The sequence below is a fragment of the Gallinula chloropus genome (genome assembly GCF_964237585.1).
Source record: "Gallinula chloropus genome assembly, chromosome: 4".
NCBI lineage: Eukaryota > Metazoa > Chordata > Aves > Gruiformes > Rallidae > Gallinula > Gallinula chloropus.
Genome location: NC_140088.1, coordinates 82411236 through 82423546, shown reverse-complemented (window position 1 = coordinate 82423546; position 12311 = coordinate 82411236). Strand labels below are relative to the sequence as shown.

At 65.7% G+C, this 12311-nt stretch overlaps 2 protein-coding genes across 2 annotated transcripts; both read left to right on the top strand.

The window, feature by feature from the left end:
- Window positions 1-1068, top strand: AP5S1 (adaptor related protein complex 5 subunit sigma 1). The gene is made up of 2 exons (XM_084263072.1): window positions 1-215; window positions 520-1068. Exons 1-2 carry the CDS (start codon window positions 43-45, stop codon window positions 944-946), a joined length of 600 nt encoding a protein of 199 aa, XP_084119198.1. The 5' UTR covers window positions 1-42; the 3' UTR covers window positions 947-1068.
- Window positions 1069-7999: 6931 nt separating this feature from the next.
- Window positions 8000-12311, top strand: LOC311191178 (RING finger protein 145-like; the record flags this gene model as incomplete). Its single annotated transcript, XM_084263277.1, has 10 exons — window positions 8000-8168; window positions 8863-8971; window positions 9044-9135; window positions 9548-9783; window positions 9901-10076; window positions 10206-10346; window positions 10518-10700; window positions 10976-11123; window positions 11259-11615; window positions 11689-12311. The coding sequence occupies 10 exons, from the start codon at window positions 8000-8002 to the stop codon at window positions 12163-12165; spliced, it is 2088 nt and encodes a 695-aa protein (XP_084119403.1). The 3' UTR covers window positions 12166-12311.

Below are 12311 nucleotides of genomic sequence, written 5' to 3'. Positions count from 1 at the left end.
TCGGCGCCCGGGCGGCGGGCCGGGGGTCGCGGCGGCGTTGCCATGGTGAGGGCGTTCGTGCTGCTGGCGCTGGGCGGGCCGGGACCCCCGGGCCCCGCCCCCTGCCGCGTGCTGTACGCGCGAACCTTCGGCACCCCCCCGGGCTCCGAGGAGGGGCCCGAGGACCCCCCCCGGCAGCGTCTCCGCCGCAAGGAGCAGATGCTGGCGGTGGCCAGGTACAGGGGAGACCCCCCCCCTCCCCCCTCCCCTAACCCGGGAGGGGCTGGGCTAGGCGGACATCCCCCTCCCTCCATCCCTCCCTGCCTTAGGACCCCCCCTTTCTGGGCTTGGGGGTACCCCCCGAGCTGTCCCTTTGATGGGGGGTGGGGGGTGGGGGTACCGGGCTCGGCGGGACCCCCAGGGATGTACCATCCTGCCGGGCTCACCCTGTGCTCCCCTCACCCCCGAGAGAGGGGGTCCCCCCACGCCGGTGAGGATGGGGGAGTCTCTTAACACGGGGGTACCTCCCTTCTCTGCCAGGCAAGTGTCCTCCCAGTGCCAGTTGCTCCAGGCAGCCTCGGGGCGCACGTCCTCCCCCCAGCTCCCCCCGGCCCCCGACCAGCCCGTGTCTCTGCAGGACTCCCCAGGGGGGCTTTTCCAGCTGGGCCCCGGAGACCCTTTCCCCGGAGGGGTGAGGGTGGCCTGGCTGGCAGCCTTTGCCCTGGCCTTCGCCTTGGTTTGCGAGCCCCAGGAGAATCTGGCGCTGGCTGAAATCACCCTGCGGCGGCTGGCCCCCCGCCTGCTGGCTTCCCTGCACCTCCTGGGCTCCGGCGCCGACGTCCTGCTCCGGCCTGATGCCATCGACAGCCTCCTGGATCGTCTCCTACCTCACGGGCAGATGCTTTTCCTCAACGAGCGTTTTCTCCAAGCCATAGACCGGGAGATGGGGGTCAAAGCGGCCCGTTGAGCTACACCCAGCATCCCCTGCCTGGTGCACCCGTTAACATTTCGGGGTCCAAGGTGCTCGCTGAGCTCCATTGGGATGGATGGGAAAAGCAGCTCAGGAATAAAGAGCAACGAGTCAGCAAAGTACAGGGTTTTAATCTGTTTGTCTCTCCACTGATGCCGTCACGGGGTGGGGGTTGGCAAGGGGGGAGGGTGCTGCTAATACTGTCCCTGTAAAAATCTGCCTGGAGCTGGGATGGTGCTGTAATCCAGCACCCCTGGCAGCCCTTCGTGCATGCAGGGTGGTGGGCGGTGGCTCCACGGGGGTGTAAATGGGTGTTCCAAAAGGGGGGTCTGCCCTGGAAAGGGGGGGGTTCTGCAAAGGTCCCACCCGTCAGCCTGAAGGGTGGGTACTGGGTGCCCCTCTTCCCCTTTGTCCCAGGGATCCCCAACAGCAGGGGATGGGCTGGGTGATGCAACGCCCGGGTCGGCCTTGCCCAGCCCTTCAGAGGGGCTGCTGGCGGGGGGACTGACCCCAAAATGCTTCCCCCTGTTGCTACACCAGTAAAGCTGAAGCTCCTTGGGAGCAGTGCTGGGCATTGGCACTGCCAGGGCTTGGCTGTGGTGGGCATCTCTGGCCATCATGCTAGGTGGGACCTGGCTGCTGGGGGCTGCAGGTGCAAAGGGGTCCTGGCACCCCCCCTCCACAGCACGGTTACAGGGTGAGGGGACAGATTGATCCCTCCTGCAGCACTCGTGGGACCCCCGCACCATGAGGGATGCGGCACCGTGGCTGATGCCAGCAAAGGTCTCCAAAGCAGGCAGGGCAGAGGGGCAGGGAGGTCTAGGGGCGACTCACCACATGTGGGGGGCTGTGGGGTGATGGAGCCAACTCCCCCCTCCCTTGCCAGAGAGGGCGAGAGGCAGCGGAGGAGGTGCAGGGGAAACAGTTTAATCAGAGCCCAGCGAAGGGCTCTGAGCGTGGGAGGCAGCACCAGGATGGCACCGGGGTCTGGAGTGGTGGCATGGCACAGCCACCTGCCTGGGAGCTGCCCCGCTCCAGGGGGGAGCAGAGGTCCCTGGGGGGGCTCATCTGGCGCACGTGGGGCGAGGGGGCTGGCAGCAGGGCCGGCAGTGGGTCCAGCAGCAGCCCATCAGCACGGTGTCAGGCGTGGTTCAGGTCCCTCTTGCAGATCCAGTGGAAGGTGAAGTTGCAGTTATGGTCATTCCAGAAGCCGGGACCAACGGAGTAGATCTGGGCACAGCTCTCCTGGCCCCACTTCCCATGGTCCGTGTTGTCCGGCTGCCCTGGCCCCCAGAAGCTGATGGAGCAGAGCGGGGGTCAGCGAGAAGAGGGGGTTGGGGGGGGTGTGCCGGGGTGCCTGCCTCCCCCTCCCACCGAGCCCTGCTCACCTCTTGGCCTGGGAGTAGGCAGCCCCATCCACCCAGCTCCAGGAGTGCCTGGGGCCTGTGGCCACCAGCCCGATCCAGTATGATCCTCCTCTCGCCTGCTGCGCCAGGTAGTCCTGCGGGACAGGGCAGGGGGGGGATGTAGGGGCTGGGGGCTGCATGGAGCAGGCGGCAGGAGAGGGCAGGCGATGGGGGCTGCAGCCCTGTGCACCCACCTGCTCCTCGCGGCTGGTGATGGAGGCGAGGTGGGAGTGCGTGGAGCGGCAGGAGGCCTCCGCCTGACTCCAGGACTTCTTCTCCCCGGAGAAGAAGTAGATCTTGCCCTGGTAGTACCTCCAGCCCAGGGACAGGCCCTGCAGCCACCGTCCTGGGGAGCGGGCAGCCGTGAGGATGGGGCAGCATTGCCCAGGGATGGGTGTCATGGTGTCTCCCCCCTCCCCATACCCATCTCCCAGGTACGTTACCTAGCTGCTCTATCTGCTTACGCACCACTGCTGGGCTCTCATGGAAGGGCCTGAGACCTGCCGTGAGGTCAGGGAGAGGAGACAGTCAGCCTGCCCATCGCTCTGGGCTGGGGCTGGGGTCAGGGATGGGGACTGAGGATAGGGACGGGAATGGGACAGGGGCTGGAGACAGGGGCTGGGGTCAGGGGCTGAGCTGCTGGCAAGCGCTGCAGGCAGAGAACAGGGGCTGAGGACCAGGGGCTACAGTCAGATGCTTGGGACAGGGTCTGTGGATCAGTTGTTGGGGACAGGGGCTGCAGGAAGGGGCTGGGGTCAGGGATCAGGAGGCAGGGGCTGGGAACAAGGTCTGCAGGCAGGGGCCAGGGTCTGCAGGCAGGGTTTGGGGGTTAGGGGGCCAGGGTCTATGGACATTCTTATGTGTCCTACTCACCGTCAGGGCCAGGCAGCAGTTGGCCCCAAACTGCCCCCAGCTCCTCCCGTGCTGCCTGCAGCTCGCTCTGGCCCTTCATGTCTGGGAAGGGTAGGGCAGCCTGTCAGCACCGTACCAGGGCTGCTGGTGGGCTCATGCCCACTCCCAGCCTTTGCCAGGCATCACCAGGACCCGCCCCCCCTCCCCCCCCAGGGGCACTTACACAGGGTGAGGATGGCTGCCAGGGTGGACCCCAGCATCAGGACCACTATGACACCCACAGCCAGGATGGTGCCCAGCTTCCAGCGGGATGTGGCCGGAGGGGACACAGGTGCCAGCACTGTGGGAGAGAAGCCAGAGGTGCCTTGAGCCAGGGCTGAACCACCCCAGCGCTGCTGGCAGAGGAGCTGGCTGGGCAGGATGGTGCTGGGCTGGGCAGGGCTTACCTCGAGCGGAGCTGGGTGGGTAGCGGATCCGCAGGCTCTCGTACAGGTCCGGCCCTGCCGTGGCCATTGCCAGCAGCCGGCCTGGCACCGGGAGCTGCTCCCTGCCAGACCCTTGTCGTGTGTCAGCGAGGGCAGCCCCAAGGTCTGGGAAAGGAAACTGGGCAGCTAGGTACCCGCAGCAGCGTGTGGGTGCCAGTTCCTGCTGCCAGTCAGGATGTCAACACGCGTGTCCCCCGCCCCAAGTGGCGTCATCCAGGGACAACCCCCCCCACACATGGCATGTGGCCGCAGCCCAGCCTTGGATCAGGGAGTTACTGGCCCCTCCTGGCTCCTGCCCCAGCATCCAGCCCTGGGGTTGTGTCCCAAAACCCACCCAAGTCACAGCTGGTGTTTCCCACCCCTGGACACAGAAATATGGGGGAACCATCTCCCTGGTCTTACGGGTGCCAGTGGAGGAGGGTGCACCCAGCCTGGCATGGTGTGGGGCTCCCAGCCCTCATCCCCCTTCTCCACCCCGTCATCATCCTCCTCATCACCACTATTACGCTGGCGTTGTACAAAAGCAGCACTGGGGACCCCCTCAAAGTGGGAAGGTCTGTGCCCAGGGAGGGTCAAGCCCCCCACCATGGGACCACCTGGTTCTTCCCAGCACCATGGCGGTACACCCAGCACCCACGGCGCAGACCTTACTGGTGGCTGGCACCGTACCCACCGCAGGCCCCCGCTGCACCCGCTCTGTCCCAGAAGTGAGGGGATGTGGTATTTCAAGACTTCTGGGGTTAGGAAGGTTTCTTCCCCTTTTTTGGCCCAAACCATCACTGGAAGTCGATGCAGAGGCTGGAAATAGCTTCAGACTCGCCGACATGGCATTTTTCTGGTGAGCAGAGGAATTGCCTGGAAACCCAGGGGTGCACTGCCCCCCCCCTGCACCCTTTGCAGGGTACGAGCCCTGCCCCTGGGCTGTGCCGGTGGCCCCTCAGCAGGCAGACCTTCACCCTCTTCCTCACTGCTCTTCTACCTTTCTCTGCTCCCCATGGACAGCCCTGGCTCAGCTGCCACCAGCCGTGGTGCTGGTACCATCCCCATCTCCATCCCGAGCTCCAGCTGACTTACCGGCTGCCGGCACCAAATCAGAGGCAGCCCTGGGTGCTCAGGGACCACCAAGGGTCCTTGCAGCTACACTCCAAGTTCTCTACCCTCCCACCCTGCACACCCTCACCCTTTCAGCAGCTCCATTCAGTTTTTGTCCCATCCCATCTCCACACCCTCCTGCTTCATGCTCAGGCTTGTAGCCCAGCATGCCGAGGATGCAGCGTGTGGGGAGGTTCTACCTGGGACCTGGAGCATCATCTCTACACCACCCTGGGTTCATGTTTGCAGCTCTTCTACGACTCTGTGACACTGCCCATCGCCATAATCCCAACAACATTTAATATATCAGGCTGGGCTTGGCTCTTCTCTACATAATGTGGGCATGGGCTGGAACACCATGAGTGCTTTGTTCCCTAGCAGAGGTTTTTTACTGACGTTTTTCAGGGGTGCAGCATCCCACAAAGGGGTGAGGGTATCAGATGGAGACACTTGCCCATTCAGAGCCACCAGAGGATGCGGTTAGGGCTGGCAGCATTGTGAAATCGGGTGAGTCAGGGCTGATGTTCCCCATTGCCAAGAGGCTGGGTGATGCTAGAAAAGTGTCCAGAAGACAACAAAACAGAGGGAAGGAAGGAAGGAAGCCAGCTTGTCTGCAGGTTGCACAAGCAGTGAGTGATGAAGTCATGGAACGTCTTGACTGAGAAGAGGCCCATTGGGATCCTCGAGTCCATCACATGGTGGGGAGCAGGGTGGGGGGTTAGGCTCCACGATGGGATTGGTCTCATCCAACTCGAGATCTACCTGTCTTTGAGTATGTCAGGCACAGCTGTGTGGGTCCAGATGCTCCTTGAGCTCTGCCCAACAGTTCGATGTCCCCCTTCCATTGAGGCACCCCAAAACTGCACCCATTGGGACCACTCTGGAACCCCAACATCACTCAAAACATGACTGAGAGATGTCCCATGATGACATCAGGATACACCACTGTGATACTGGGGCATTACACAAGAACTTTGGGAGAGGGCAAGGCAGGGCAGGGATGGTCCCTGCTGGGGAGTATTGTGCTGGAGCTGGGCCCCATATCCCTGTTGCTTCTCTATCAGGGGCAGCAGAAGGCAGCTGCAGGCAGGTTTGAGGGCAGGGAACAGCCAGAGGTTGGTGACCAAGGGGCAGCTGCTCCCTCAGATGTCCCTGACAGAGTCACGGCTTTTCATGGTTGGGATGAGGAGGAGGATGACACCAGCATGGGCTCCTGCAAGCACATCCCCATCAAACACCCCAGCTCTGCCAGGAGACACAGGCAGTACAGACAGGGTGGGCACAGCTCCTGCCTGGCCAAGTGTTCATCTGGCTGCTGGGGAGCAGGAGACCCCCACGGGGAGTTGAGATCAGCGTTGCAGCTGCAGGCAGGACCCCTCACTGCAGGCAGGAGGCCAGAGCCCAGCAAAGGGGCCCCAGACCGGCTGGTCACGCTGCTGGGGATGCAGCCCAGGACATGGTTGGCTTTCTGGGCTGCCAATGGACACTGATGGGTCAGGATGAGCTTTTCACCATCCCCCAAGTCCTTCTCCTCAGGGCTGCTCTCCCTCCCCCCAGCCTGTGGCTCTGCTGGGCGCTGCTGGGTCAGATGCTTCGCAGAATCATAGAATTGCAGGGGTTGGAAGGGACCTCGAGAGATCATCGGGTCCAACCCCCCTGCTAAAGCAGCTCCCCAGGACATATCACTCAGACAGGCATCCAGACAGGGCTGGAATATCTCCAGTGAAGGAGACTCCACCACCTCCCTGGGCAGCCTGTCCCAGGGCTCTGTCACCCTCACTGGGTAAAAGTTCTTCCCCATGTTGGTGTGGAACTTCCTGTGCTCCAACTTGCAGCCATTGCCCCTTGTCCTGTCTCCACAGAGCACTGAGAAGGGGCTGGCTGATTCCCCCTGCATCCCATACTTAAGATATTTATAAACTTTAATTAGGTTCCCCCTTAGTCTTCTCTTCTCAAGGCTGAACAGTCCCAGCTCACTCAGCCTTTCCTCATAGGGGAGATGCTCCAGGCCCTTAATCATCTTCGTAGCCCTTCTCTGGACTCTCTCCAGGAGATCCCTGTCCTTTTTATACCAAGGAGCCCAGAACTGGACACAACACTCCAGGTGGGGCCTGACCAGGGCAGAGTAGAGGGGGAGGATCACCTCCTGTGACCTGCTGGCCACACTCCTCCTGATGCCCCCCAGGATCCCATTGGCTCTCTCAGCCCCCAGGGCACACTGCTGGCTCATGGCCAACCTGTCACCAACCAGGACCCCCAGGTCCTTCTCCACTGAGCTCCTCTCCAGCAGCTCATCCCCCAGCCTGTGCTGATACAAGTGGTTGTTCCTCCCCAGGTGCCAGACTCTCCACTTGCTCTTGTTGAACCTCATCTGGTCTCTCCCTGCCCAGCTCTCCAGCCTGCCCAGGTCTCTCTGGATGGCAGCACAGTGTCCTGTGTGTCAGCCACCCCTCCCAGCTCCGTATCACCAGCCCTTGCTGAGGGTGGGTGCTGTTCCCTCATCAGGGTCGCCAGTGAGGATACTAAACAGGACTGGACCCAGCACCGAGCCCTGGGGAACGCCGCTAGTCACAGGGCTGCAGAGCGGGAGCGATGCCCACGAACGGGCTGGCAGGGGCTGCCCCTCCGCTGGGTGCCCGGCGGACGGAGCCGCCCCCTCAGCACCCCCCCCTCCGCCCCCATTCCCCACCGCAAATGGCGGCCGGCGCTTGCCCACAACGCCTGCCCTCACCCAAGATGGCCGACGCGGGGCCGGCGTGGGCGGTGGGAGCGAGGCCGCCGCAGAGGGCCGCTCCCCTCCCATGATGGCCGCGCGCTGCCCTCACCCAAGATGGCGGGCGCATCAGGGAAGGGGGAGGGGAGAGGGCTGCGCCCTCTTCTAAGATGGCCGGCGCGGCGTCAGCTCAGCGCTTGGGCGCAGCGCCTCCCCGCCAACGCGCTGGGCGTGAGGGGCGGGGCGGGAGAAAGCGAAAGTGGCGGAGGGACCGGAACGGCGGCGGCGGCGGGGAGCGGCGGGAGCGCCAGCGGGTCCCGCCCCGGTCGGGAGGGGGCCGCGCAGACAGGCCGTTGCCGGGGGCGGGGCGGGCGCCCCCTGCCGGGCCGGGGGAGGCGGCGCGGGCAGCGCCTGGGGGGGGTCCCCCCCGCTCCCCCCCCCACCCCCTCCCGCTGCCCCCGGCTGGGGCTGGGGGACGCGGGGACCCCCCGCCCCGCGGGCCATGGCGCGGCTGGAGGCGGTGGCCAACGTGGCGCTGCGGGTGCCGGGGCTGGCGCTGCTGGACCTGCTGTACCGCTGGGACGCGGCGGCCCTGGGCGACCTGCTGCGGCCCCGCCGCGGGGACCCCCCGCTCCTCCGGCCCCCCGCGCTCCGCAGCGCCTACTGCCTGGGTGAGGGCCGCGGCGGGACGGGGCGCCGGGACGTGTGTGTGTGGGGGGGTGCCCCGGGGGCTGTCCGTGTGTGGGGACACGGGGGACCCTCCCAAGATGGGCGGGCTGGGGGCACAAGCCAGCGGCTGGCAGGGCTGGGGGCATGCGGGGACACCCCGAGGATGCCCAGGCTGGAGACACGAGGGGATGTGCAGGGGGGGATGGACAGGTTGGGGACAAGGTGTCACCCCCAGGGGGTTGCCACGCTGGGGGACACGAGAGGGCATCCCCCAGGGACAGGTGGGTTGGGGGGGGACGCGGTGAGGACACTCGGGATGGAGAGGCTGGGGACGTGAAGGAAGACCCCAAGGGGTGGCCAGGCTGGGGGCACGGAGGGGGACACCCAGGGGACAGACAGGTTGGGAGACACAAGGGCACATGAAGGTTTGGGGACATGAGGGGACACCCCTAGGGGATGGACAGACTGGAGACATGGGCGGACACTCCAGGGCTGGTGTTGTTTGGGGACACAGGGGGACACGAGGGGACACTCACACCCTGGCCAGGCTGGGGACATGGGGGGATGCTCCATGGCTGGCTGTGTTTGGGGACGTGGGGGGGGGGGGGACACCCTGCTGTGCAGGGTGACAGCTGCATGGCCGGGGTGGGGGGAGGCTTTGGGGCCATGTCTCACCCTGTGCCGTGTCCCCCCCAGGCCACGTGCTGTGCGTGGTGGTGCTGATGCTGCCGGTGCGGTCCCTGGTGAAGCTCTACCTCCACCTCCTCACCGCGCTGCTGCTGGGCGCGGGGCACGCAGCAGCCAGGTGAGCCGGGAGGGACCGTGCTGGGGTGGGGCTGGGGGCTGGGGGCTGGGGGCTGAGCCTCTCTCCCTGCAGGGACTACGTTCGCAGTGAGCTGGAGTCTGGCTTCCAGGGCGCCGTGTACAGCAACACCGCAGCGCTCGGCCGCTTCGCCACTGCCTTCGCAGGTGAGCTGGGGGGGGGATGTCCCAGCCCCCCAGATGTCCCCTGCCAGGGGCAGGGTGAGGGTCTTCTGCGCTGACCCCGCTGCTGGTGCTGTCACACACTGGGTGATGATGGCATGGCTGAGGGGGATTGTCCACGCTGCTCGGCATCGAGCCCAGGGGGAGTAGACACAAGCCCCAGGGGGGTTTTGCCACCCCCAGTGCTCACAGGGGAAGGGGCTGGGTGGTCTCAGGGTGCTGCTTATGGCAGGGTGGGGGCAGCAGCAGGGTTTGCCATGGGGCATGGCCAGGCCAGCAGCAAGGCATCCCCCCACCCCCATCCCCCATCTCATGAGGGGTCTGTGCGGGGGCAGCTAGGGAGTGGGCTGGGAGTCCCTCACCCTCAGTGTCCCCAGTGTCCCCATCCCCTGCCCAGGCCAGCTCTGCCTGTGTGCCCTCTGCTCCCTGCTGATGGGGAGCCGGCGGCCGTGGCTCTTCACCCCCCCGCTGCTGCCGGTGCTGGCTCGGCTCTGCGGCCTCCCGCTCAGCATCCTGCCCGCCCTCACCACCTTGGCCGCCCTCCTCACCACCACGGAGGTGCTCTACGTCCTGGGCTCCCACATCCTCGTCCCCTTCCGCCTGGCTGCCGCCGCCTGCCGGGAGGTCGCACAGGTAAGTGGGGCTGGGGGCGGGTGGAGGGGCTGATTGCTGCAGAGCAGGGGTCCCCTACATGCCCCCCGTGTGCGGGGCAGGCGGGGGGCAGCCCCACTGAGTGTCCCCTGCCCACAGGCGCTGGAGGTGTACCGGCTGGTGGCGTTGGGAGTGTCCCTCTGGAGCCAGCTGTCCGTCCCCCTCCTCTTCCTCGTCTTCTGGCTGGTGCTCTTCTCCCTGCGGCTCTCCTCCTTCCTCACCTCCTCCGGCAGCCCCCTGGCACAGCAGGGCCTCCTCTTCCTCCTCCTCAGCAGGTAGGGGCTGGGGGAGCTCAGCCTTCCTCTGCTTGGCTGCAGGAGGAGGATGAGGAGGGGCTGGGGCTGGGGTTCACACCGCCCCGGCCCCTCCAGCCCCCATGCTCACCCCCCCGGGCTCGGTTGCAGCGCGGCCGAGTGCTGCAGCACCCCCTACTCCCTCATCGGCCTCACCTTCACTGTCTCCTACCTCGCCCTGGGAGTCCTCAACCTCTGCAAGTTCTACCTGCTGGGCTTCAGCGCCTTCCAGAACGGCAACGTCATGCACAGGTCAGCCCGTGGCGGGGGGCACAGTGGGGGCACAGGCAGACACCCCTCCTCCCAGCCTGCCCACAGCAGCCTGGGGTGGATGGGGCTGTTGCCAAGAGATTTGGGGTCCAGGACACGTTCCCACAGCGTGGGAACCAGGCTCACCAGCCTCACGTCCCCCCATCCTGGCAGGGGGGTGACGGAGGGCGTGACGCTGCTGCTGCTGGCGCTGCAGACGGGGCTGCTCGACCTGCAGATCCTCCAGAGGACCTTCCTCCTCAGCATCATCCTCTTCATCGTGGTGACTTCCACGATGCAGTCCATGATCGAGATAGCTGATCCCATCGTGCTGGCGCTGGGCGCCTCCCGCAACAGGTACTGGGGGAAGGAGGAGCAGCAGAATCCACCCTCTTCACCCCTCTTAGAACCAGGTGGAAGCTGCGTGCTGAGGGTTAGGGGGGGTGCAGCAGGGAGGTTGTGCATCCCCCGACTCCTAATGTTGGGGAAGATCCTGTCTGGGTCCATGCCCTCCACGTGCTCCTCCTCCCTCGGGTCCTCGCCGCCCGTTTTTGGGCAGGATCCAGGCTGGAGCACGTGGGTCACGTCTGGGGGGCGGTGGGCACGGCCCCGCTGAGCTGTGCCCTCCCTAGGAGCCCCTGGAAGCATTTCCGTGGCATCAGCATGTGCCTCTTCTTGCTGGTTTTCCCTTGCTTCATGGCCTACAAGATCGCCCACTTCTTCCACCTGGATTTCTGGCTGCTGATCCTGGTCTCCAGCTGCATGCTCACCTCGCTGCAGGTACAGCAGGACCCTTCCCTCTCTCTCTCTCTGTGTGTGTGTGTGTGTTTCCCCACCCGCCCTCTCCCAACCCCGACCCGGGGTGACCGCTGTGCGGCCACCGCCACCGAATCTCCATTGCCACCCCCTCGCCAGGTGATGGGCACCCTCTTCATCTACGCCCTCTTCATGGTGGAGCTGCTGCAGGACACGCCGCTGGAGCGGATGGACGAGATCATCTACTGCGTGAACGCCGTCAGCCGCGTGCTGGAGTTCCTGGTGGCCGTCTGCGTGGTGGGCTACGGCACCTGGGAGTCCCTCTTCGGGGAGTGGAGCTGGATGGGCGCCTCCGTCATCATCATCCACTCCTACTTCAACGTCTGGCTGCGCGCTCAGTCGGGCTGGAGGAGCTTTCTGCTGCGCCGCGAGGCCGCCAAGAAGATCAACTCCCTGCCGCGGGCCACCGGCGGGCAGCTGCGGGATCACAACGACGTCTGCGCCATCTGCTTCCAGGTCAGAGCCCCTTCCCCTGGGTCGTGTCCCCCCCAGCCCAGCCCAGCGGCTGACGTCCTCTCCCTGCCCGCAGGACATGCAGGTTGCCGTCGTCACCCCCTGCAGTCACTTCTTCCACGCCCCCTGCCTCCGCAAGTGGCTCTACGTGCAGGACACGTGTCCCATGTGCCACCAGCAAGTCACGCCGGTGGCCACCCAGGAGGATCCCGGCGTTGGGAGGGCGGCTGGGCCGGCGCCGGCTGATGGGGACGATGTGCCAGAGGACAGAGGGGACGCTGGGAGACCACCCCCGGCTCAGCCCCGGGAGGACAGTGTGGCCTCAGGCTCAGGGGACGGTGGGGACACCCAGGACCACGGGGCTGGGGACCTCAGCGCCCCCGTTTCTGCTCATCCCCCCGCCCTGCAAGAAGAAATGGGTGCTGTCCCACAGCCCCAGAGCCGGGACACGGAGCATCCCTCCCCCTTGCCCCCCAGCCCGGACCCTTGTGCCAGCCCCGAGCTGGGCGTGGGGGACAGCGGGGACTCTCAGGACAGCCACCCCCCCTGCTAGCACCGCAGCCTGCCGCCCCCACTGCCCGGGTCCCTCTGTGGGGGCCGTGCTGGCAGCGAGCAGGACCGGGACGTCCCCGAGTGCCCGTGTCCCCACGGACTCTTTTTGCAATAAAGATGGAGACGGAGCGGCTGCTGCGCCCGAGG

What these genes read in the sequence shown, in the direction of transcription:
- AP5S1 (XM_084263072.1), top strand. Translation starts at nt 43, where the DNA reads ATGGTGAGGGCGTTCGTGCTGCTGGCGCTGGGCGGGCCGGGACCCCCG. An exon ending in CAGATGCTGGCGGTGGCCAG is followed by an intron (nt 216 to 519) that starts GTACAGGGGAGA and finishes CTTCTCTGCCAG; the next exon opens with GCAAGTGTCCTCCCAGTGCC.